General features: G+C 42.4%; 1 protein-coding gene across 5 annotated transcripts in view; it reads left to right on the forward strand.

Moving 5' to 3' along the window:
• Positions 1 to 23,694, forward strand: part of LOC139571083 (E3 ubiquitin-protein ligase MARCHF8-like) — a 124,068-nt gene that overhangs the window by 53,021 nt on the left and 47,353 nt on the right. Inside the window, exon 1 of one of the 5 annotated variants that reach the window (XM_071393617.1) lies at positions 21,300 to 21,594. The exons of the other annotated variants lie outside the window; for them this stretch is intronic. Within the exon in view, the coding sequence (XP_071249718.1) occupies positions 21,571 to 21,594 (24 nt within the window). The 5' untranslated portion in view covers positions 21,300 to 21,570. Of the gene's footprint in view, positions 1 to 21,299; positions 21,595 to 23,694 lie in introns of those variants that run through there. 5 annotated transcript variants of the gene reach the window in all.

Below are 23,694 nucleotides of genomic sequence, written 5' to 3' on the forward strand. Positions count from 1 at the left end.
ACCTTGCGTGCGCTGCAGGATTTTAATCCATGACGGCGTAGTGTGTTACTAATGGTTTTCTTTGAGACTGTGGTCCCAGCTCTCTTCAGGTCATTGACCAGGTCCTGCCGTGTAGTTCTGGGCTGATCCCTCACATTCCTCATGATCATTGATGCCCCACGAGGTGAGATCTTGCATGGAGCCCCAGACCGAGGGTGATTGACCGTCATCTTGAACTTCTTCCATTTTCTAATAATTGTGCCAACAGTTGTTGCCTTCTCACCAAGCTGCTTGGCTATTGTCCTGTAGCCCATCCCAGCCTTGTACAGGTCTACAATTTATCCCTGATGTCCTTACACAGCTCTCTGGTCTTGGCCATTGTGGAGAGGTTGGAGTCTGTTTGATTGAGTGTGTGGACAGGTGTCTTTTATACAGGTAACGAGTTCAAACAGGTGCAGTTAATACAGGTAATGAGTGGAGAACAGGAGGGCTTCTTAAAGAAAAACTAACAGGTCTGTGAGAGCCGGAATTCTTACTGGTTGGTAGGTGATCAAATACTTATGTCATGCAATAAAATGCAAATTAATTACTTAAAAATCATACAATGTGATTTTCTGGATTTTTGTTTTAGATTCCGTCTCTCACAGTTGAAGTGTACCTATGATAAAAATGACAGACCTCTACATGCTTTGTAAGTAGGAAAACCTGCAAAATCGGCAGTGTATCAAATACTTGTTCTCCCCACTGTATATGGTTCTAACAACATTCCATATCAACAATTGAAATGACTGAAAATGCAGTTCAAAACATGTCTCATCAAAAACAATTCTTGCTTGATAAATCAAATGCATTCAAAGGATGTTGTCTATTCACATGATTCTACAGTAGCCTAACTTGCAAAGGAAAATGCATTTAGGCAGACCTTTACTTTAAATTAAGTCTATTATTCTGTCCTTCCTTTTGGTGACCGCGTAGTTGAAGTCAAAGCAGAACCCCACGTCCATTTGTTTTATTCTGCATGCACACGCAGCCATGCATGTAGCTAGAATGGTTGTAGTGTAGTTAGTCACATTCCATCTTGTAGAAGCCAAAGCTCGGACCTGCATTGAGTTGCGGAGAAGCCCCATTCCCACTACTGCCACAAAGCAAAATGAAATGTCCAAGATATGTAAAAGTCTGGGTAAAAATGATTAATGACTTGTTGGTCACTGTTCACCTGACCAACTGCTTGATGGTGGTTGCTGTGCCTGTCATTTTTTATTTTCATTTAACCAGGCAAGTCAGTTAAGAACAATGACGTTCATTTACAATGACAGCCTACCCTGGCCAAACCCGGACAATGCTGGGCCAATTGTGCAATGCCCTATGGGACTCCCAATCATGGCCAGATATGATGCAGCCTGGAATCGAACCAGGTACTGCAGTGACGCCTCTTGCACTGAGATGCAGTGTCTCAGGAGCCCTGAGTGTCATGAATGAAGTCACATCTTGTATGCTGTATGCTGCCTCCGTCTGGTCTTAAGTTTCATTATAGTTGACGTTGCACTCTTCGAACCCTCCAAACGGTGCGTTACATGATTATTCCAACTTGTAAAATTGTTTGAGGTGCAGTATAGTAGTGTCCATTTGTCAGGTTGTTTTTGCTAGCTAGCTTTGTTCAGTTTAAGGGATGCGAGGGACAAATTATGTAGACGCCCAAGTGTGCACAGCTTACCGTAGGCATTGGCAGGAAATACCCACACAACATGTTTAGGCAATACGCATGCGTAAAATATGAAATCGCTATTCCTGGGGTTTTGAGGTAGTTTTAGCATTTTTATTTTTAAAATCCACTATGGGAAAAATGAATGGTGGAAAAAACGATTGGAACCATTTCCCTGTTTGACCACTAGGTTTTATGGGTATTATTACTCTGTATACTGTATACTGTTAGAGTACCATGAGTAGATCAGTTCAACTTTGATATGGGTTCGTTTTCCACAGCCTTTCCAAAACACTGTGGACAAAGTGCCTCTACTTAAGCACACATCTCTACAGTTTGGTTTGCTACAAGAGCGGAAAAAACGTCTCTGAATGTTTTCATAAACTGTACAGTGTTGGCCTCACAGAAATATAATGTAGAATATATTTCTATGGTTGGCCCATCTCCACATCAGCACTATCAGTGGGGACATTGGGCCAGCACAGCAGAGCAGACTAAGTCTTTATGTCACTACTGGGACAGTAGTACAGCAGACCATGCTATTACAGTCCACAGCAGAATCATTGAGAAAAACCATTACTGTAGATAAAAATAATTACTTAAAAATATATATATATATATTTCATAACAGCTTTTAAAAAATGTGATTGTCACAGGGTAAGCACTGCATACCGTGACTCTACATCATTGGATTCATTGCCACTCGTACTTTCCAATCTGTGAACTTTCCTTTTACCATCTGCTGTGGACTGTAATAGCATGGTCTGCTGTACTACTGGCCCCACAGTGGAGGAGTCATAATACCCATAAAACCTTGCAGTCAAACAGGGAAATTATTCTAATCATTTTTTCCACCATTCACCATTTTTTCCCACAGGGGATTTTAAAAACAGTTCAAATAAGGGCTGTGTTTTGTGTAGGCTAACCCTGGTGTTTGATAACCATGTAAATCTCTTTCGGACTAGGTGACTTTTATTAATATATTTGGCTCAATTTACTCTCAGATTCGAAAATGGTCATGCATCATGCAAGACTACAAATCCCTGCAAGCTCCTCAAAGGTGTCATCTGTAGCTGACACCTTTGCTAACGGATATTATGTACATTTTAAACTTGTCCAAATCAATTTATAGAAATGTAGCCAATTAATTAATTACTACATTTAGCTAACATTAGATAGTTAATCCAGAGATTCTTACCTTTGCTTCGATTCGGCAGTCTCAACCAGATCATCATGACATTTGTAGTTCTTTATGATAGCCACATTAGTAGCTAATTAGCATTTCATTTGTTGGGGGTAAATACAGGCGAATATATTGATAAAAGTCATCTTGTTCGAGAGAGATTTACACGGCTATCAAAATGTCATGCCAGGGTAAGCCTTCACGAAACTTTCTCCCTTCATTCTCTGGTTGGGTAATCTCGTTACTGCTAATGCAGTATAAGTAGGATAACAGTATACTAAATACATATACAGTATGTGTTGAAATATTATGTGTTATGTAAGATAAAGGGGGCTGAAGCTGTATGCATGTTAATCATCAACAACTATATATGATGTACTATGGAAATCTATGTAGTAATATAATAATAATAAATGTATTTTATATAGAGCTTTTCATTACACACAGAATCTCAAAGTCACTTTAAAAAAACGAAAACTAATTCAAGGTGATCTGGCAGATTCTTGGGTGATGGCTTCCACAGCTTCAGCTTCCACAGCTTCAGCTTCCACAGCTTCAGATGATAATAATGATGACATGGATATGGAATCTTCAGGACGAATATTGCTGGTGTCACTCTAAAAAGCAAAAACTCTGATTTATCTTCAGTCTCAATTTGCACTCTCCACTCACTCTCCGGGTTTTTCTTCTGCTGTTCAGTACTTCTATGATTACCAAGACTACTAGGCACTGTGCTCTTTCACATCTAGTGATACATCCTATGACAGAGTTGACTTGATATATCACTCTTTACCGTCCTAGCCGTTAGCCTTAAAGGACTAAGGCTTTGTTTTACATAGCACCCTATTCCCTACATAATCCACTACTTTTGACCAGAACCCTATCGGCCCAGGTAAAAGTAGTGCACTAATTGGGGAATAGGGTGCCATTTAGTCGTAGGAAGAAGAACATCCAGACTATTTTCTGCCTTCTATCTTTTTCTTCTGGAGATGGGAGTGGAGAGGAATCTAGTTCAACCGAAAATTATTTTCAGGCTGTGAAACTGTGAGTCATGTCTGAACAAAATTTTGATTGTCTTAATCCTTCATGGAAATAGCTTGTTGTCTTGGTTCCTAACTTCCAGTTTACCTGAAAGCATTGACTGTTCCCTGTATCTGTCCATGATTGAACCTCTCTCTAATCTTTGCTCATTACGGTTGACATAAGGCTAACACCAAATTACATGAACAAGGTTATGTAACGAACACTAGGGGTGCATCTTAATAGTCTTAACTGGCTTCCTCTGCTTGGCTCTGCAAATGTATAGTTGGCATCCACTATTCCGATTTCACCTAATTGGTGTTTTCAGATTAGTGGAGAGGAGAGGGAACCAATGGCGCCGGAAGAAATGCCAGCAGTTTTACGGGCGCCCAACCAATTGTGCTATTATGTGGGGGGGTTTCGCGTTATTTGTAACTTATTTTGTACATAATGTTTCTGCAACTGTATTTTACGGCAGAAAAGAGCTTCTGGATATCAGGACAGCGATCACTCACCTCGGATTAGACAAAAAAAAATATTCAACAAGCAGGAAGCACAGGACATTCTCCAAACACCCGACAGGGCCAACATACCCGTTATTTGCAAGAGGAGGAGACGCAGGAATAGAGGACACAGAGCGGGATGCCTCGTGAGGACCCGCAGGAGGCGAGTGGGAAAGCTGTCGTTACCGTCAATATTACTCGCCAACGTGCAATCATCGGACAATAAATTAGACGAGGTACGATCACGAATATCCTACCAACGGGACATCAAAAACTGTAATATCCTATGTTTCACGGAATCGTGTCTGAATGACGACATGGATATTCAGCTAGCGGGATATACGCTGCACCTGCAAGATAGAACAGCACACTCCGGTAAGATGGGGGGGGGGGGGTCTGTGCATATTTGTAAACAACAGCTGGTGAACGAAATCTAAGGAAGTCTCTAGATTTTGCTCACCTAAAGTAGAGTATATTGTGATAAATTGCAGGCCACACTACTTGCCTCGAGAGTTTTCAGCTCTACTTTTCGTGGCTGTTTATTTACCACCACAGACAGATGCTGGCACTAAGACCGCACTCAGTCAGCTGTATAAGGAAATAAGCAAACAGGAAACCACTCACCCAGAGGCGGCACTTCTAGTGGCCGGAGACTTTAATGCAGGGAAACTTAAATCAGTTCTACCAAATTTCTATAAACATGTTAAATGTGCAACGAGAGGGCAAAAAATTCGAGATCACTTGTACTCCACACACAGAGACGCGTACAAAGCTCTCCCTCGACCTCCATTTGGTAAATCCGACCACAACTCTATCCTCCTGATTCCTGCTTACAAGCAAAAATTAAAGCAGGAAGCACCAGTGACTCGGTCTATAAAAAAGTGGTCAGATGAAGCAGATGCTAAACTACAGGACTGTTTTGCTAGCACAGACTGGAACATGTTCCGGGACTCTTCCGATGGCATTGAGGAGTACACCACATCAGTCACTGGCTTTATCAATTAGTGCATCGAGGACGTCGTCCCCACAGTGACTGTACGTACATACTCCAACCAGAAGCCATGGATTACAGGTAACAGTCGCACTGAGCTAAATGGTAGAGCTGCCGCTTTCAAGGTGCGGGACTCTAACCCGGAAGCTTACAAGAAACCCTGCTATGCCCTGCGACGAACAATCAAACAGGCAAAGCATCAATATAGGGCTAAGATTGAATCATACTATACCGGCTCCGACGCTCGTCTTATGTGGCAGGGCTTGCAAACTATTACAGACTACAAAGGGAAGCACAGCCGCGAGCTGCCCAGTGACACGAGCCTACCAGACAAGCTAAATCACTTTTATGCTCGCTTCGAGGCAAGCAACACTGAGGCATGCATGAGAGCATCAGCTGTTCCGGACGACTGTGTGATCACGCTCTCCGTAGCCGACGTGAGTAAGACCTTTAAACAGGTCAACATACACAAGGCTGCGGGGCCAGACGGATTACCAGGACGTGTGCTCCGGGCTTGTGCTGACCAACTGGCAGGTGTCTTCACTGACATTTTCAACATGTCCCTGATTGAGTCTGTAATACCAACATGTTTCAAGCAGACCACCATAGTCCAAAAGGCAACCTACCTAAATGACTACAGACCCGTAGCACTCACGTCCGTAGCCATGAAGTGCTTTGAAAGGCTGGTAATGGCTCACATCAACACCATTATCCCAGAAACCCTAGACCCACTCCAATTTGCATACCGCCCAAACAGATCCACGGATGATGCAATCTCTATTGCACTCCACACTGCCCTTTCCCACCTGGACAAAAGGAACACATACGTGAGAATGGTATTCATTGACTAAAGCTCAGCGTTCAACACCATAGTACCCTCAAAGCTCATCACTAAGCTAAGGATCCTGGGACTAAACACCTCCCTCTGCAACTGTATCCTGGACTTCGTGACGGGCCGCCCCCCAGGTGGTGAGGGTAGGTAACAACACATCCGCCAAGCTGATCCTCAACACTGGAGCCCCCCAGGGGTGCGTGCTCAGTCTCCTTCTGTACTCCCTGTTCACCCACGACTGCATGGCCAGGCACGACTCCAACACCATCATTAAGTTTGCAGACGACACAACAGTGGTAGGCCTGATCACCGACAACGACGAGACAGCCTATAGGGAGCAGGTCAGAGACCTGGCCGGGTGGTGCCAGAATAACAACCTATCCCTCAACGTAACCAAGACCAAGGAGATGATTGTGGACTACAGGCAAAGGAGGACCGAGCACGCCCCCATTCTCATCGACGGGGCTGTAGTGGAGCAGGTTGAGAGCTTCAAGTTCCTTGGTGTCCACATCACCAACAAATTAGAATGGTCCAAACACACCAAGAGGGCACGACAAAGGGGCCACGGCAAAGCCTATTCCCCCTCAGGAAACTAAAAACATTTGGCATTGGTCCTGAGATCCTCAAAAGGTTCTACAGCTGCAACATCGAGAGCATCCTGACTAGTTGCATCACTGCCTGGTACGGCAATTGCTCGGCCTCCGACCGCAAGGCACTACAGAGGGTAGTGCGTACGGCCCAGTACATCACTGTGGCTAAGCTGCCTGCCACCCAGGACCTCTACACCAGGCGGTGTCAGAGGAAGGCCCTAAAAATTGTGAAAGACCCCAGCCACCCCAGTCATAGACTGTTCTCTCTGCTACCGCATGGCAAGCGGTACCGGAGTGCCAAGTCTAGGACAAAATGGCTTCTCAACAGTGTTTACCCCCAAGCCAAAAGACTCCTGAACAGGTAATCAAATGGCTACCCGGACTATTTGCATTGTGTGCCCCCCCAACCTCTCTTTTATGCTGCTGCTACTCTCTGTTTATCATATGTGCATAGTCACTTTAACTATACATTCATGTACATACTACCTTAATTGGGCCGACCAACCAGTGCTGGCTAACCGGGCTATCTGCATTGTGTCCCGCCACACACCACCCACCAACCCCTCTTTTACGCTACTGCTACTCTCTGTCCATCATATATGCATAGTCCCTTTAACCATATCTACATGTACGTACTACCTCAATCAGCCTGACTAACCGGTGTCCGTATGTAGCCTCGCTCCTTTTATCGTCTCGCTACTGTTATTTTTCACTGTCTTTTTACTGTTGTTTTTATTTCTTTACTTGCCTATTGTTCACCTAATACCTTTTTTGCACTATTGGTTAGAGCCTGTAAGTAAGCATTGCACTGTAAGGTCTACACCTGTTGTATTTGGCGCATGTGACAAATAAACTTTGATTTGATTTGTAGACTATTGAAATTCATTTTAGGATGGATATTATAGGCTTTTGTTTTGATGGTTTCTTATAAGAATTCTTCATGGAAGCTGAGGAGCGAGAGAGAACTCTCAGGGCTACACTGGAGCTCCAGATGTTTGGAACACGGAAGCGATCAAATCTGGGCACTACCCAGTACACATCTTGGAATCTTCTTTTGGCTTACAGCCAGCCTTCGTGCAAAGCTTCTTATAAAACGAAACCTACCTGAGGTGATTTCCCAGTCTTTGCTTTTGGGGATTTGGTAGGGGCAGGAGATTTTACTGAACAGCTTACATGACAAGGAAAACCCCTGTCCCTAGGCATAAGCAATGTAATGTAAAAGTAGTGCACTATAAATGGAATAGGGAGCCATTTGGAAAGCAATCATGGTTGTTGTGTGAGGTTTTTTCCCTGTTGACTACTGGACTATACGGGCAGTAGAACACTAAAGTCCAGACTCTCTAACAGAGATACACACAGCCCTCCAGCTAACAGCAGGACTCTCTACCCTTCCTTGACCTCTCTACAGATGGAGGAGTGAAGAATTAGAGGAGAGAAAGGGAAGGCAATGAAGAGAAGGATAGGGAAAAGAGAGAGTAGAAAGGGGAGAGAGGGAAGAGAGAAGGGGAGAAGGAAGAGTGAGAGGGAGAGAGAAGGAATAGGGAAGAGAGGATGGAGGACTGGCATAAACAGTGTGAAGCACAGGAGAGCGGAAGAGACTTGTGATGTTGCTGGAAAACAGCTCACGGTAAGGAAGAGTGTAAATAAGAGTGGTAACAGTGGCCTCCCGAGTGGCGCAGTGGTCAAGGCTTTTTTTTCTTCTTTAAAAAAAAAAATGGTATGACGAATTAACAGCAGTAGCAATACAAGGATATAACATCTATAGAAGAGACAGCAATGCTAAAGGGGAGGTGTTGCTGTATACAGTGCATTCGGAAAGTATTCAGACCCCTTTTTCCACATTTTGTTAAGTTACAGCCTTATTAAAAAATGTATTAAATGTTTTTTTTCACTTATCACACAATAACCCATAATGACTAAGCAAAAACAGGTTATGGGTATGACGCTACAAGCTTGGCACACTTGTATTTGGGGAGTTTCTCCCATTCTTCTCTGCAGATCCTCTCAAGCTCTGTCTGGTTGAATGGGGAGCATTGCTGCACAGTTATTTTCAGGTCTCTCCAGAGATGTTAGATTGGGTTAAGTCTCTGTTAGATTGGGTTAAGACTCTGACTTGTCCCGAAGTCACTCCTGTGTTGTCTTGGCTGTGTGCTTAGGGTCGTTGTCCTGTTGGAAGGTGAACCTTCGTCACAGTCTGAGGTCCTGAGCGCTCTGGAGCAGGTTTTCATCAAGGATCTCTCTGTACTTTGCTCTCAGTCTCCCAGTCCCCGCCGCTGAAAAACATCCCCACAGCATGATGCTGCCACTACCATGCTTTACTGTAGGGATGGTGCCAAGTTTCCTCCAGACGTGACGCTTGGCATTCAGGCCAGAGAGTTCAATTTTGGTTTCATCAGACTAGAGAATCTTGTTTCTCATGGTCTGATAGTCCTTTAGGTTCCTTTTGGCAAACTCCACGCGGGCTGTCATGTGCCTTTTACTGAGGAGTGGCTTCCAGTCTGGCCACTCTACCATAAATGCCTAATTGATGGAGTGCTGCACAGAGGTTTGTCCTTCTGGAAGGTTTTCCCATCTCCACAGAGGAAGACTAGAGCTCTGTTAGTGACCATCAGGTTCTTGGTCAACTCCCTGACCAAGGCCCTTCTCCCCCGATTGCTCAGTTTGGCTCTGGAAAGACCTGAAAATAGCTGTGCAACAATGCTCCCCATTCAACCTGACAGAGCTTGAGAGGATCTGCAGAGAAGAATGTGAGAAACTCCCCAAATACAGGTGTGCCAAGCTTGTAGCATCATACCCAAAGACTCTAGGCTGTAATCGCTGCCAAAGGTGCTTCAGCAAAGTACTGAGTAAAGGATCTGAATGCTTATGTAAATGAGATATTTCCCTTTTTGTTTCTTCTTTTTTTGCAAAAATTTATAAAAAACTGTTTTTGCTTTGTCATTAACAATTGATGAGGGAAAAAACGATTGAATCCATTTTAGAATAAGGCTGTAACGTAACAAAATGTGGAAAAGTCAAGAGTTCTGAGTACTTTCCGAATGCACTGTAAGTGTGATGCACGTGACATCCCAGCAGCTTTGAGAAAAAAACACTTTATATTGGAGTTGTCCCTGTTGAAATTCGAGACGGGCTTTGCCTATTCATGAGGCTAGCGTCTCACTCTCCATCGAATACAGGCGGTTGACGTCAACACCTCTCATCGAATATTTAAAAAAGTATTCAAATAAGAAGTTGTATCCATCAATCCAAAGAGAGGAATAGGCAGGAGATTGACAGCCCGCCGTTCCGCTCTGTGGACAACAATTCCCATTGTTAGGTCAGAGACACAAGCATCTCGTCATTATATCCAGTATCTCTGATCAAAGGCATCAGATTGACACAACACTGATCTAAGGTCAGGTTTAGCGTTGTTCATCCCAATAGTTATGGTTACGGCTTGAGAGTTGTTTTAGGTCACGAGGGTAAGAGCGACACAGGTATGTATTGATAATAGAACATGTCATGTCAACATGTCAACACCTAAATGATTTACTGCCTGTGCAATAGAGTTCAAGATCCAAGTGTTGTGAATGTTTCCATTACCTTTTTCATATTTCTGAACTTCCAGACTTTGAACTACTGTAGTCAGAGCTATAACTTTAACTGTAGACGTACTACTGTAATAGCAACAGGCACCAGAGGACAAATTACAGTATACTAAACCACATATTTTTTTCTCTGTTTTTCTCCACTCCCTTCGTCACCATCTTTGATTGACATTTTAGGCTTTTGATTTTCAGGCACTCAAAATGCAAATGGACATTTCACTCAATCTGTGGTGCTGTGAGATGTACTGGTTTTAAATGCAAATGTGATTCTGCTGTTGACCATATCTCGGGGTGCCAAATGAGTCTGGACTTCATGGGGAAGAACGGGCGAGAACAGGGGAGCAGGGGAGGCAGTTTTCATTACTACACCATTCATCCATCACAGCAGGGGGACAGGAAGTGTGTGGGAGGGGAATGGGTGTGTGTGTGGGTGGGTGGGTGGGTAGGTGTACCCTGCGGTGATTGTAAACTATGACATAAATGTAAACCCACAGCCAGATGAAGCTGTAAGAAGTTTGCACGGCATATTGTATGTGCACCGGGCTGTGTGCACCGGGCTGTGTTCACCGGGCTGTGTGCCCCGGGCTGTGTGCACCGGGCTGTGTGCCCCGGGCTGTGTGCACCGGGCTGTGTACCCCGGGCTGTGTGCACCGGGCTGTGTGCCCCGGGCTGTGTGCCCCGGGCTTTGTGCCCCGGGCTGTGTGAGCAAGAGTAGTGATACTAAACAACCTCTCTGTCTACTGGCATAGATGAGGTACTTCTCTAACCCTGGCCTGCCAGGAACCCTTCTGAGATCCACACACCAGAAGAGAAATGATTTTGATGTTTTATCACATACTAATCTGGTATGCTCTGCATTCAGGAAATGGTGTGTGGGTGAGTTAGAGAGTGTCTGTGTGTCTGTATGTTGTGATATTATGTACATTTATGTGATGAGTAACATCCCCTGTGGTCATTCTGGAAGTTCTCACACACCTCATGTTACGCTCCCAGAGATCTGGTGAGAAAGCAGAGCATCCCTTATAAGGGGAAAGCAAAGCCTTAAAACTGATTATGCATTCCATGCTTACCATACGTGCACAACACAGTTAGCTACTGCACTTATGTTCCCATCCAAAGCTCCATTGTCCAGTGCTGTTTTGTCTCAGAACTGTGGTCAAAAGTAGTACACTATATAGGGAATAGGAATCCTGTGCACTCCATGACCAGACTCAATTAGTGAACAGCCTGGACAGCAACCAACATTCCCCGGGCACAGCACACACATAGACAGGCGCAAGTATGCATGCACACACACACACAACTCTCCCTCTGATTTTGTTTTTAACATTTTCACCCAATTATAGCATTAGGAACAGTTCATTGTTAATGATAACGATGTAGAAGGATTTTGTTTTCGTGTATCTTACAGTGATGTCCTACTTTTCACCAGGGAAACCAGGTATTGATTCAGTAAGGAGCATTTTTTGAAATTTGAGGCATTCAGTGGATAAGGTCGTTCCATTTGATTTTAATCACTTTTTGACCACTTTTTGGACCTGAATGCTAAAACATTCAGGAGAAAGAGGAGCTCAAAGTTGACCCATTTTGCATACCCCACCATACCACGAGACATCCATGTCTTCAACACTGGAAAATATAAACAGTTGAATTTGATATAATATAAAAGCTTACAAGCAGGGTTGTCATTTTTTTTATTTTTACCTTTAACGTCAATTATCAATATTGATGCACATATTATAGGTTTAACTCTAATTTACATCATCTGAGGTGTATGTGTTGTGCCCGCCATTTGTTGAGACACAGCATACTCTTGAATATAGGGTGGGTGTCATTTCAATCATATAAATAGTATTCATAGAATGGACCTATCCCTTCAGACCACTGCAATTTAGATGGTACACCATTGAAATTGGATTGATATTTTAACTTCCAATTACTACCACAAAAATGGCCGGCAGTTCACCCACTGACAAATGTCAACTTAAATGGTAATGTCTATTGTTTTATCTATATTTCTCTGATTTCAATAGGTTTCCTATGGAATATTGACAGTGTCATTTAAAACAACTGATATATTATATCAACCTCAACTGTTTATCTTTTCCAGTGATGAAGACATTGATGTGTCATGGTATGGTGGGGTATGCAAAATGGGTCAACTATGAGCACATTTATATCTTGAATGTTTTGGCATTCAGTTCCAAAAAGTCAGTCTGACCACCTCTACCATGGGAAATATGTATGGAAAGTTTAGTTCAAATCAAAAGGGGTGCGGTCAAGAAGTGATTGAAATCAAATGGAACGACCCGATATGTACCCGTTGATTCTTGAGAAATATAACTTATAAATGCCTCATAGTTCAACTGTCGTACCCCATCAGAAACCCAAATATACGCTTGTTTTACTCCAATGTTTGTAAACAAAGTAAATGTAAACAAACACTGTATGATCTCAACTTGGTTAAAACTATAATTTTGATATCCTTGCATCCATAGCTTTGTCTATGAATTTGAGAGTGGTTACATTTCTCCAGCACCATCCCTCAGGTTTTTACCGAAAAAATACGGTGGTGCTCTTTGTTATTGTTTCAACTGCGGATTTCCCCTTTAAAAAGCACTGATCCTACAGTGTAAACAGTAGCAGTAAACAGTAGCTACAGACCTGCCGCTCTCTGATGCCCTTGAATCCTTGTATCACCCCAGTGTGTATGTGTGTTTGTGTGTGCAAAGTGTCCTTATCAGAAGCTGCAGTGGTCTTCCCATCTCTCTGTCATGGTCAGAGGAGGGCGATCATCTGGTGTCCAGTAATGATGTCATCACTGGCTGACTGGGCTCTTTCATGCCTCTGCAGTATAATTGCAATACAGTCAACAGTTACAGTAATAGTCATTGCAGACAATAAAGTTATATTATCACTTTGTAAAAGTTAGAAGAGAGAGATTTAAGAGTTTCTCAAGTGAAATTAGAAAGTTTGACTCTTGACATTTGGTGTGTTCTAGAAACTGTTACTGAACCCCTTAGTAGGTCAGCATATCAGATCTGTGAACGATATACACACACACACACACCCAAACACTGCAGTTCCTGTGAGACTTTACCACCACGGTCTCCATACACACAGCCTTTGAACATGTCCCTCTGTTCTTTCCCTCTAAACCTTTTAGCCGCGGCAACGCCAACTAGCATAGCCTCCTAGAGAAATGAAAACGCATGTAAAAGGATCCATGAGCACCAACATGTGAAGTTCATAGTGCAACACACACACACTCCAGGCAGAGGTTTAATTATGTGACTTTGTGATACCGTAATGCATTTAAGCGACCACAGAGGCACTCGGGTCTCTCTGCCAGGGTCCATACTGTCTCACTAGTGCAGAAACGTTGTCTACTGCCATCAGAACACCCTGATGTCTACTGCCATTAACACCCTGATACACTGTCCAGACATTATCTTATTTAGAAGATTTAGAAGATTATTACAGGCCCCAGGTGTTGATTTAAACTAAGATAAATTCAAAGATTATAAGCAGTAAATGCTGTAGGTGATTTGTTGTTGTGAGTAGATTGTAACGGGGGCTGAGTTGGTTGTTGGCCAATGCCTGTCCTCACTCTGTCACCGTGGATGAAGTCTGGTGGTGTGTGCATCAAATCAATCAAATGTTATTTGTCACATGCTTCATAAACAACAGGTAGGTGTAGACCAGGTATTCCCAAACTGGGGTACGCACAATGCCGTCGGGGGTACTCCAAATAAAAATCTTCACATTTAAAAAAAAAAAATTTAATATAATTTTAACAGTTCATTTATATTTTCCAACGGGGCTATACATTTGGGTGAGTTTTTTTTCTTGCCTGAGTAGCCTCGTTTCACGGCCAAAATATGTGGACACCAAGGAACTTGAAGCTCTCAACTTGCTCCACTCTACAGCCCTGTCGACGAGAATAGGGCTGATACAGTATACTCCCTCCATCCTGTATCCACACACCCCACCCCACCCACCCATCTCTCCAGTATGCTTTAATAGAACTGTTGGGTAAAGGCATGCTGTGCAGCCCAGGCAGCCCCTGTACACTGCTGTGGTCAGTATGTATGAGTGTATATTTGAAAATGAACTGAAATGACTATTACAGGGTAATTTCACACCCCACAGGAGATCTGATGTCTTCTTTACTCTATAGAGATTAGTGTGTGGAACCTCTCTCTCCTCTCTCTCACTCCTGTCTCAACATTTCTCCCTTTCTCTCTCTCACCTCCTCCTCACTCTCCTATTCCTTCCCTCGATCTCTCTCCTCTCCTTTCTCTCTCTACCGCTTTCTCCCTCCCTCTCATCCTTTCTCACACTATGCCCTTTTTCACTATGCTAAATTCTCCTTCTCCTCCCTCTCTACTTGTCTATCACACTTTTTCTCTCTGTCTTTTTTCTTTCTTCTCTCCCCTCTCCACAACTTTTCCTTTTCAATCTCCTCTACTTTGCTGCTCTCCATCTACTCTGTACCTGCCTTATAGTCCACCTGAATGCAGGTTGTCATTAGAACATGATGTTCTATGCCTACACAGTGCATGCCTTTGCATAATAGGCTAGCCATGCCGATTTTGCACCCATGGGTAAATGGAAAGCTTTACTGAAGCAATATCAATGCCGGCGAGCTGAAGTAATCTAAATGTATAATTCTACACAAAATTACAGTTACAAGTTCTGTATAATTCTACACCAATTACACTACAATATGAAGTGGTATTGCTGGTGAGCTGAAGCAATATGAATGTTTGATTCAACACAAACTTACAGTTACAAAGTTCTGTATTATTTCTGCACAGTTTGTGCACCAGTGGAACCAACGTTCTGCTGGTTTTCTTTTCTACCTGGAAGTCTATAATGAATCAATTCATGTTACTGATGGTTCAACATGAACTGATCACTCAGTTCCTGATCAGAAGGGACAATAACGTTGTAAATATTGTCGCTTGAAATATACATTTTTCACAATGTGAAATAATTCAAGAGACTATATGAACATGAAGGCCAATTTACTCTCATGCATGTGTAATATGAGTCAGATTCTAATCAAACCTATTAATTAGGGAATAATTTGTCTCTCTCCTCATTGACAACAATACAATCAAATCATAGTCTAGCCTGCTTAATCGACTTTGGGCACGTAACAGGAAGTGATTGTATGTTGTGTCTCTTGGTTTTTAAACCTCTCTGGTATGATGATGAATGAGGCGTCAGGTAAACATAATAGCAGTATTGTCCTGTCAGTCACAGAGACCTGTCAGTATAATGAAAGGCTATAATTAGCACAGTGAACCGCATGTCAACAGTAATCTCATGTTATGCTGCTATTTGCCTTCCCACTCTTATCAAACTCATTAGTCAATGGACCTGCACTCAAGTCAGCCTAATATCATAGTCCGCTTAGCGTTTGGTGGATGCCTACACAACCATGAGCATGCACACGGACACATACGCAAGCACGCATAGACGAACACTCACGCACTCAAACACGCACACACATGAATACACAACGCTATAATTAATGAGTATTTATAAGGGCAATTCCACTGCGCTGAGATTAAAATGTTTCACTTAAAATGTATGCCAAACAAAGTATACAACTCTATGCACAAGGACTACTTGTAACAATTTATACTGAACATTTTACAAAAACAGAACTGTGCAGATGCAAAGTTTGGTAACAGAATTTCTGTAAAATCTCCCTGTTTTTTGTGACCACGTTTTCCCAAAACTCTGTTAAATATCTGCTCTGAATTATGATTCAAAGATATCTGCAGAAAGAATGTGATGTCAGCTATAACATGACACCTTGAGTTTGAAAACATCTTCTTTGGTTATTGAATTACAGTAAGTGAAGTAGATTTACACCCTGTAACAGATTTGCGGTAACGGAATTTTATCATGGGTTATCTGTACTACAAAGAAATGCATGAAATGAATTATGGCTATGAATGTCTTTCTCTTTATGGTGATGTATCCTAAATAGGTACAAATATCCAATATCCTCCTTTGCATATTTGGATATTATTCTATACACTGGCTATTATTTTAATGAGCTCCGCCACCAAACAAGACAATTTGGTTGGTTCAGACCAAATTTGAACCAATCATAGACGTTTATGTTTCACAAGTTTGTTTGTGAACCACCAGATTTTTTTACCTTTATTTAACAGCAAGTCTGTTAAGAACAAAATCTTATTTTCAATGATGGCCTGGGAACAGTGGGTTAACTGCCTTGTTCAGGGGCAGAACGACAGATTTGTACCTTGTCAGCTCAGGGATTTGAACTTGCAACCTTTCGGTTACTAGTCCAAAGCTCTAACCACTAGGCTACGCTGCCGCCCCAGATGACAGAATTATTATTTTTTTAAACAGTTATCAGCTAACATAACAGTATGCCAGTGGAAGGGAGGACAGTAGCAGGTGAACCAACTATGGTTTGTGACTATTATGATTTCCCATTGTATGCAATTCAATTGCAGAAAATCTGTTACTGATTTTTCAGAAATTCTGTTACCAATTTGGTATCAGTATAAACACTATAACTAATTGATAGGTCTACCTTGTTACTTTTATGAACTTTCATTATCCTCCCTCCTCATGAAGGAGAGACATTTGAAAATATCTTAAAGATATGTGAGTTTTTGTAAGGGAGTTTTAAAGCAAAAGGCAATGTTTCTTAAACTTACAGAAGTCAGACAAAATTCTGATATTAGTTGGCAGGGTTCTTTACTTCAACATTATTGTGTTTTGATTTATTTCTAATACATTTTAAGATTTTTTCAGGTGTTTTCTAAGACCTATCTGTTTGACAAGAAATCAAAGCCTTTGCTTATTCCAAATGTTTAGGAAGGAAAATGTAAAAAATAAAAAAATAAAAATGTATATACCTTAATTTAAAAAAAACTAGACTCTTAGCTTTCATTTAAAATCCAATTTAACATGCTCCTATGATCTTCACATGTTGGTGCTCATTGGTCCTTTTACATGTAAATTAGCATAAGCTTATCATCTTGCAAATGTCCAAATTTGGTCCAGTCTTCTGACAGTATATTATTTACTATTGGCTCGAGTACGTAGAGAGGAATAACCATAGATACAATATAATAATGTTTTATTTAATTCTGGGGGAATAACTATTCTTGCCTCGTATTACCAGACTGATGATGTAAACTTGCGAGATCTGGCTGGTTGTACGAGGCTATAACCATTCCAATTTTATACTGCAAATTATTTTCAAGGTCAAGCTTGCTTTACACAGTTATCAGTATAATAAGCTCAGCGATGAGACTGAGTTGATTACTAAATCAGATTTGTCCGACAGCAGGCCCACAGCAGCCAGTGTTGTGTTGGAGAAGGTCAAGATATTCTGGTGTTACACAGTAAGCTTAACATAGACCCACTCTATGTCCTAAGCTAGCCTAAATGTGAACATAGAAACACAGCGTCATGCCTGCTGGTTGATGCCAAATTGACCATGTCATGTGGAACGTGTGTTGTGTAAAGCTGTCGCAACAAAGGCTGGCGGCATGGATGCCGCTGTACTCAACACTGATTAGCTATTGTTTTTTGTTTGTTAGCTCCACCACCCCCAATTGATTGATTTAATGTCATGACAAAGCCTGCAGTTTTTTCGCCTTCTGTTTCTTCAGTCAGGAGTTAGTCTAGAATCAAATCAGACAGACAGCCTGGTGTCCACCAGCAACTGATCATCAACTTAATACAATAATATGATACCTGTATACAAAAATAAGATAATGCTGTATTTATACGATAAAACAGACAGACTTTTATAGTCTATTGCCAAAAAACTGATTTAGCCTCTCAGCCCCTCTAAATATCTGGGAGAATGAGCATGTTTTCTCTCATATCTCTCATCATTGTCTTTTCCACTCAATAGATATCAGTGTGTAGCACTTCTCCTCTTCTCTCCTCCTCTTTCTTTCCCCCTCTCTTCTCCTCTTTCTCTCCCCTTCTCACCCCTTCTCTCCTTTTCTTGTTCCGTCTGTACCTCTCTCCTTCTTTCTCCCTCCCTCCCTACCTCTCTCCCTCTAATATCATTTATATTTGTTATTGATTTTTAAAATCTTAACTCTGCATTGTTGGAAAAAGACGCTTGAGTAAGCATTTCAAGTCCACTTGTTGTTTATGAAGCATGTGACAAATATAATTAGATTTGATCTCTCTAACATCTTTACAGTTCTACTCAGTATGGTGCTAAATTAATTGCATCCATGTGTAAACAGTAACACTAATATAATTGACACCCATTGGGGCTCTAGATCTAGATTTGCTCTTGGATCCAGCTGTGAGGATGTCTCTAATAAATGAATCTCTGTCAACTGAACTCCCTCTGACTTCAAATCTAATTTTATTTGTCACATGCGCTGAATACAACGGGTGTAGACTTTACCGTGAAATGGTTGCTTACGGGCCCTTCCCAACGATGTAGAGTTACACAATTGTAATAAAAAAAAAAAATTCTAACACAAGGAATAAAATAACATTTATCATGTTTAGATTAAATTATACTAAATATATTCACGTCACCAAATAATTGATTAAAACACACTGTTTTGCAATGAAGGTCTACAGTGGCCTCAACAGCACTCTGTAGGGTAGCACTATGGTGTAGCTGGAAGACAGCTAGTTTCCGTCCTCCTCTGGGTACATTGACTTCAGTACAAAACCTAGGAGGCTCATGGTTCTCACCCCCTTCCATAGACTTAATGAGTAATCATGACAACTTCCGGAGGACGTCTTCCAACCTATCAGAGCTCTTGCAGCATGAACTGACATGTTGTCCACCCAATCAATGTCATGCTATGTGTTGCTGCCATGCTATGTTGTTGTATTAGGTCTCTCTTTATGTAGTGTTGTGTTGTCCCTCTGGTCGTGATGTGTGTTTTATCCTATATTTTAATTTTATTTTTAATCCCAGCCCCCGTCCCCGCAGGAGGCCTTTTGCCTTTGGTAGGTTGTCATTGTAAATAACTGACAAGTTCTTAACTGACTTGCCTAGTTAAATAAATGTTAAATAAAAATTTTAAAAATAAGAATCAGAGAATTAATCTAGTACTGAAAGCATAAGCTACAGCTAGCTAGCATTGCAGTGCATAAAATGTGTTGGGTAGTTTACTCAAAGAGAGAGAAAGGCAATAGTTGAACAGTTTTCAACAAATTAATTTCTTCCAAAATGCAGGGAGTGAGTGAAGGAGGGAGGGAGATTTTGTTGTATTTTTTTCTCATTTAGCTAGCTAATGCAGCTAGCTAGTTTAGCCTACTCAAACACCCGGCTCAAACAGAGAAGGCTGCTATTTGAACTGGCTATGGCTATGCAACACTGATAATCTTCCAAGTCAAATTAGTGTTTGGTTTTATAAATGTATTGCCACTGGGGCGCGTCGGTGTAACTGCTAAACTGCTTGCTGAATGTACACCGTACTGCATGATTGTAGCGGGTTTACTAACGTGTTAGTTCTAGTAGCTATGTTGACTAGGATGTTAATATGGTGACAACGATGTAGAGGCTGTGTGTAGCAGTTAACTGTTATGATATGAAGGTTTGGCTTGGAAAGTTTTTTTCTAGATCAGCTAGATGCAGGTAAGAGTGTACAAGGCGGTATTGAATGTGCCAATGTCTGTCACCTTGATTACTCAAATTTCTCTTGACCTGTGCACCTATGTTTAAAACTTTTGTTCGTATGCTAGGTTGTAGCATCTTCATGATGGGTATAGTGAAAATGTTTGTATCATGTAGTCGCCTAAACCTCTCGCTGTTACATTGAGATGGATGAATGGAATATGAATGACAGTCATCCAATATGCTGTAATAGAATTAAGGCTATGCTTAATTTAAAAAAAAAACTGTCCTCCCTCATATTAAACGGCACCGACTGCCACTGATGTACATGAAGGCAGGGTAAAGTGACTAGGCATCAGGATAGATAATAAGAGTAAAATACAGAACAGAGTAGCAGAAGCATGTGTGTGTGGTTGTGAGTGTGTGTGTGTGTGTGAATGTGTATATGTGAATGTGTGTGGGTTTTGTGTCAGCATAGTTTGTGTGTGTGAGTGAGTGTGTATAAAGTATAGTGTGCATATATTGTCTTGTGAGTGTGCGTAGAGTTTGTGAAAAATTGGGTAGATAGACTTGTCTCTCTCCCCGCTGATGATTGGAGGGCCAGGAAGTAAGGTCATCTCTGATTGGTGGAGGGAGGTGAACATGTGTTTTCTCATCTAAATGGGACAAGCCTGCACCTGAGGCTCTGTGTGTGTGTGTATGTGTGTGTGTGTGTGTGTGTGTGTGTGTGTGTGTGTGTGTGTGTGTGTGTGTGTGTGTGTGTGTGTGTGTGTGTGTGTGTGTGTGTGTGTGTGTGTGTGTGTGTGTGTGTGTGTGTGTGTGTGTGTGTGTCAATCGAGCTTGTAGCCAAGTGACAGGCTGAGTGAGGTTAGGGGTAGGCACTGGTTAAGCTGAGTGAGCATAGGGAATATTTAACATTTTATTTAACTAGGCAAGTCAGTTAAGAACAAATTCTTATTTACAATGACAGCCTACACCGGGCGACGCTGGGCCAATTGTGCGCCGCCCTATGAGACTCCCAATCACGGCCGGTTGTGATACAGCCTGGAATAGATACAGGGTGTCTGTAGTGACACCTCTAGCACTGAGATGCAGTGCCTTAGACCGCTGCTCCCCTCATTGGGATCAGCTGGAGGAAGTGTTTTTTTGGGCCAATCAGATTGCTGCCCTGCCGGGTTGGCTTAGTGTGTGTGTGTGGGGGGGGGGGGGGGGGGGTTGTGTGCAGTAGCTGGGAGAGGGCAAGCCCAGACAAGTATAGCAGCAGCAGCTCAGAGCCTCTCTCTCTGTGAGAGGCAAATATAGGACAGCCTTTCAGTCTCTCTCTCTCCCTCCCTCTATCCCTCCTTCTCTCTATCTCTCTATTACTGCTCTGTCTGTCTTTGTCTAGGGGTGTGTTATTGGAGCTGCCATCGCCAAGGAGACAGCTGGGTGACACTGCTGCGCTTCCATTTCTGTATTAACTAACGGTTGTCTCGTCTCCCTCGGAGAGGATTTACACAGGGGCATGTAACCCCGCCAGGACTCTTTGTCTGTCTGTGTGTCTCTGAGGGCGTGTGTAGGGATCAAGGATCTAGCAGCCATGAATACCTGTTGGAAGATGAAGGTATGACGGGCTCTTTCTCATTGGTGTTGTTGATACTGACAGCAGATAGTTTTGTATTGTCTTAGTGTGTGTGTTTGTTTGTCTTGGGGGACATCCTTCAGCGTTCTTGTGTGTGTATTTATTTGTTTTTAAACGCAGTAAGAGAAACCACCGACGTGTGTGTGTGTGTGTGCGAGCGGGAGAAGCAATGTGTTAAAGCTGAAATCTGCAGAAGGTGAAACAACAGCACTGTTCACCGCAGCACATTTGTTATTGTTTTAGTTTTGTTGATGAAATGGAGGAGAGGAGCATCCAGCATAGTAAAAATAAAATGATCTCAGTATATACTCTGCTGTTCTATCACACGTTACCTAACAATGATGTCCAAGGGGGACAAACTGTGTTTGTTGTTTGAAGTAACTTCTTCATTGTTGTAATATTGCAAACAGACGTGGCAGTTTCACCATGTATGGATTCCAGCTTTAAGAGCAGTTTCCTTTCTGTGGTTGTTATGGGGAGGCCCGCTGTCTCCGTGGTTATTGGGAGCACCTCTTAAGAGCAGTTTCCTTTCTGTGGTTGTTATGGGGAGGCCCACTGTCTCCGTGGTTATTGGGAGCACCTTTTAAGAGCAGTTTCCTTTCTGTGGTTGTTATGGGGAGGCCCGCTGTCTCCGTGGTTATTGGGAGCACCTCTTAAGAGCAGTTTCCTTTCTGTGGTTGTTATGGGGAGGCCCGCTGTCTCCGTGGTTATTGGGAGCACCTCTTAAGAGCAGTTTCCTTTCTGTGGTTGTTATGGGGAGGCCCGCTGTCTCCGTGGTTATTGGGAGCACCTCTTAAGAGCAGTTTCCTTTCTGTGGTTGTTATGGGGAGGCCCGCTGTCTCCGTGGTTATTGGGAGCACCTCTTAAGAGCAGTTTCCTTTCTGTGGTTGTTATGGTGAGGCCCGCTGTCTCCATGGTTATTGGGAGCACCTCTTAAGAGGCGGCTAGATAAAATACTCTACTGGTGGTGCATGTGTGTGTGTGTGTGTGTGTGTGTGTTCATCACTTCTGTCTCTGCAACTCTGCAGAGTTGCCCCCTTTTTTAATTTATTATTATTTCCCCTTTATTTAACCAGGTAGACCAGTTGAGAACAAGTTCACATTTACAACTGCAACCTGGCCAAGATAAAGCATAGCAGTGCGATAAAAACAACAACACAGAGTTACACATAAACAAACGTACAGTCAATAACACATAAGAAAAGAAAAATAGAGATATATATACAGTGTGTGCAAATGTAGAAGAGTTAAGGGGTTAGGCAATAAATAGGCCATAGAGGTGAAAATAATTACAATTTAGCATTAATACTGGAGTGATAGATGTGCAGATGATGATGTGTAAGTAGAGATACTGGGGTGCAAGAGGGTAATAATATGGGGAGTAATAATTAATAAGTAATAATATGGGGATGAGGTAGTCGGGTGTGCTATTTACAGATTGGCTGTGTAGTTTTACAGTGATTGGTAAGCTGCTCTGACAGCTGATGCTTAAAGTTAGAGAGGGAGATATAAGACTCCAGCTTCAGAGATTTTTGCAATTCGTTCCAGTCATTGGCATTAGAGAACTGGAAGGAGAGGTGGCCAAAGGAAGTGTTGGCTTTGGGGATGACCAGTGCAATATACCTGCTGGAGCCCGTGCTGAGGGTGGGTGTTGCTTTGGTGACCAGTGAGCTGAGATAAGGCAGGGCTTTACCTAGCAAAGACTTATAGATGACCTGGAGCCAGAGAGTTTGGCGACAGATATGTAGTGAGGGCCAGCCAACGAGAGCATAGAGGTCACAGTGGTGGGTAGTATATGGGGCTTTGGTGATAAAATGGATGGCACTGTGATAGACTACATCCAGTTGGCTGAATAGAGTGTTCGGGGCTATTTTGTAAATTACATCGCCGAAGTCGAGGATCGGTAGGATAGTCAGTTTTACGAGGATATGTTTGGCGGCATGAGTGAATGCTTTGTTGCGAAATAGGAAGCTGGTTCTAGATTTAATTTTGGATTGGAGATGCGTAAGGAGAAGGAGAGTTTACAGTCTAACCAAACACCTAGGTGTTTGTAGTTGTCCACATATTCTAGGTCAGAACCGT

The sequence above is a fragment of the Salvelinus alpinus genome, chromosome 3 (assembly GCF_045679555.1).
Source record: "Salvelinus alpinus chromosome 3, SLU_Salpinus.1, whole genome shotgun sequence".
NCBI lineage: Eukaryota > Metazoa > Chordata > Actinopteri > Salmoniformes > Salmonidae > Salvelinus > Salvelinus alpinus.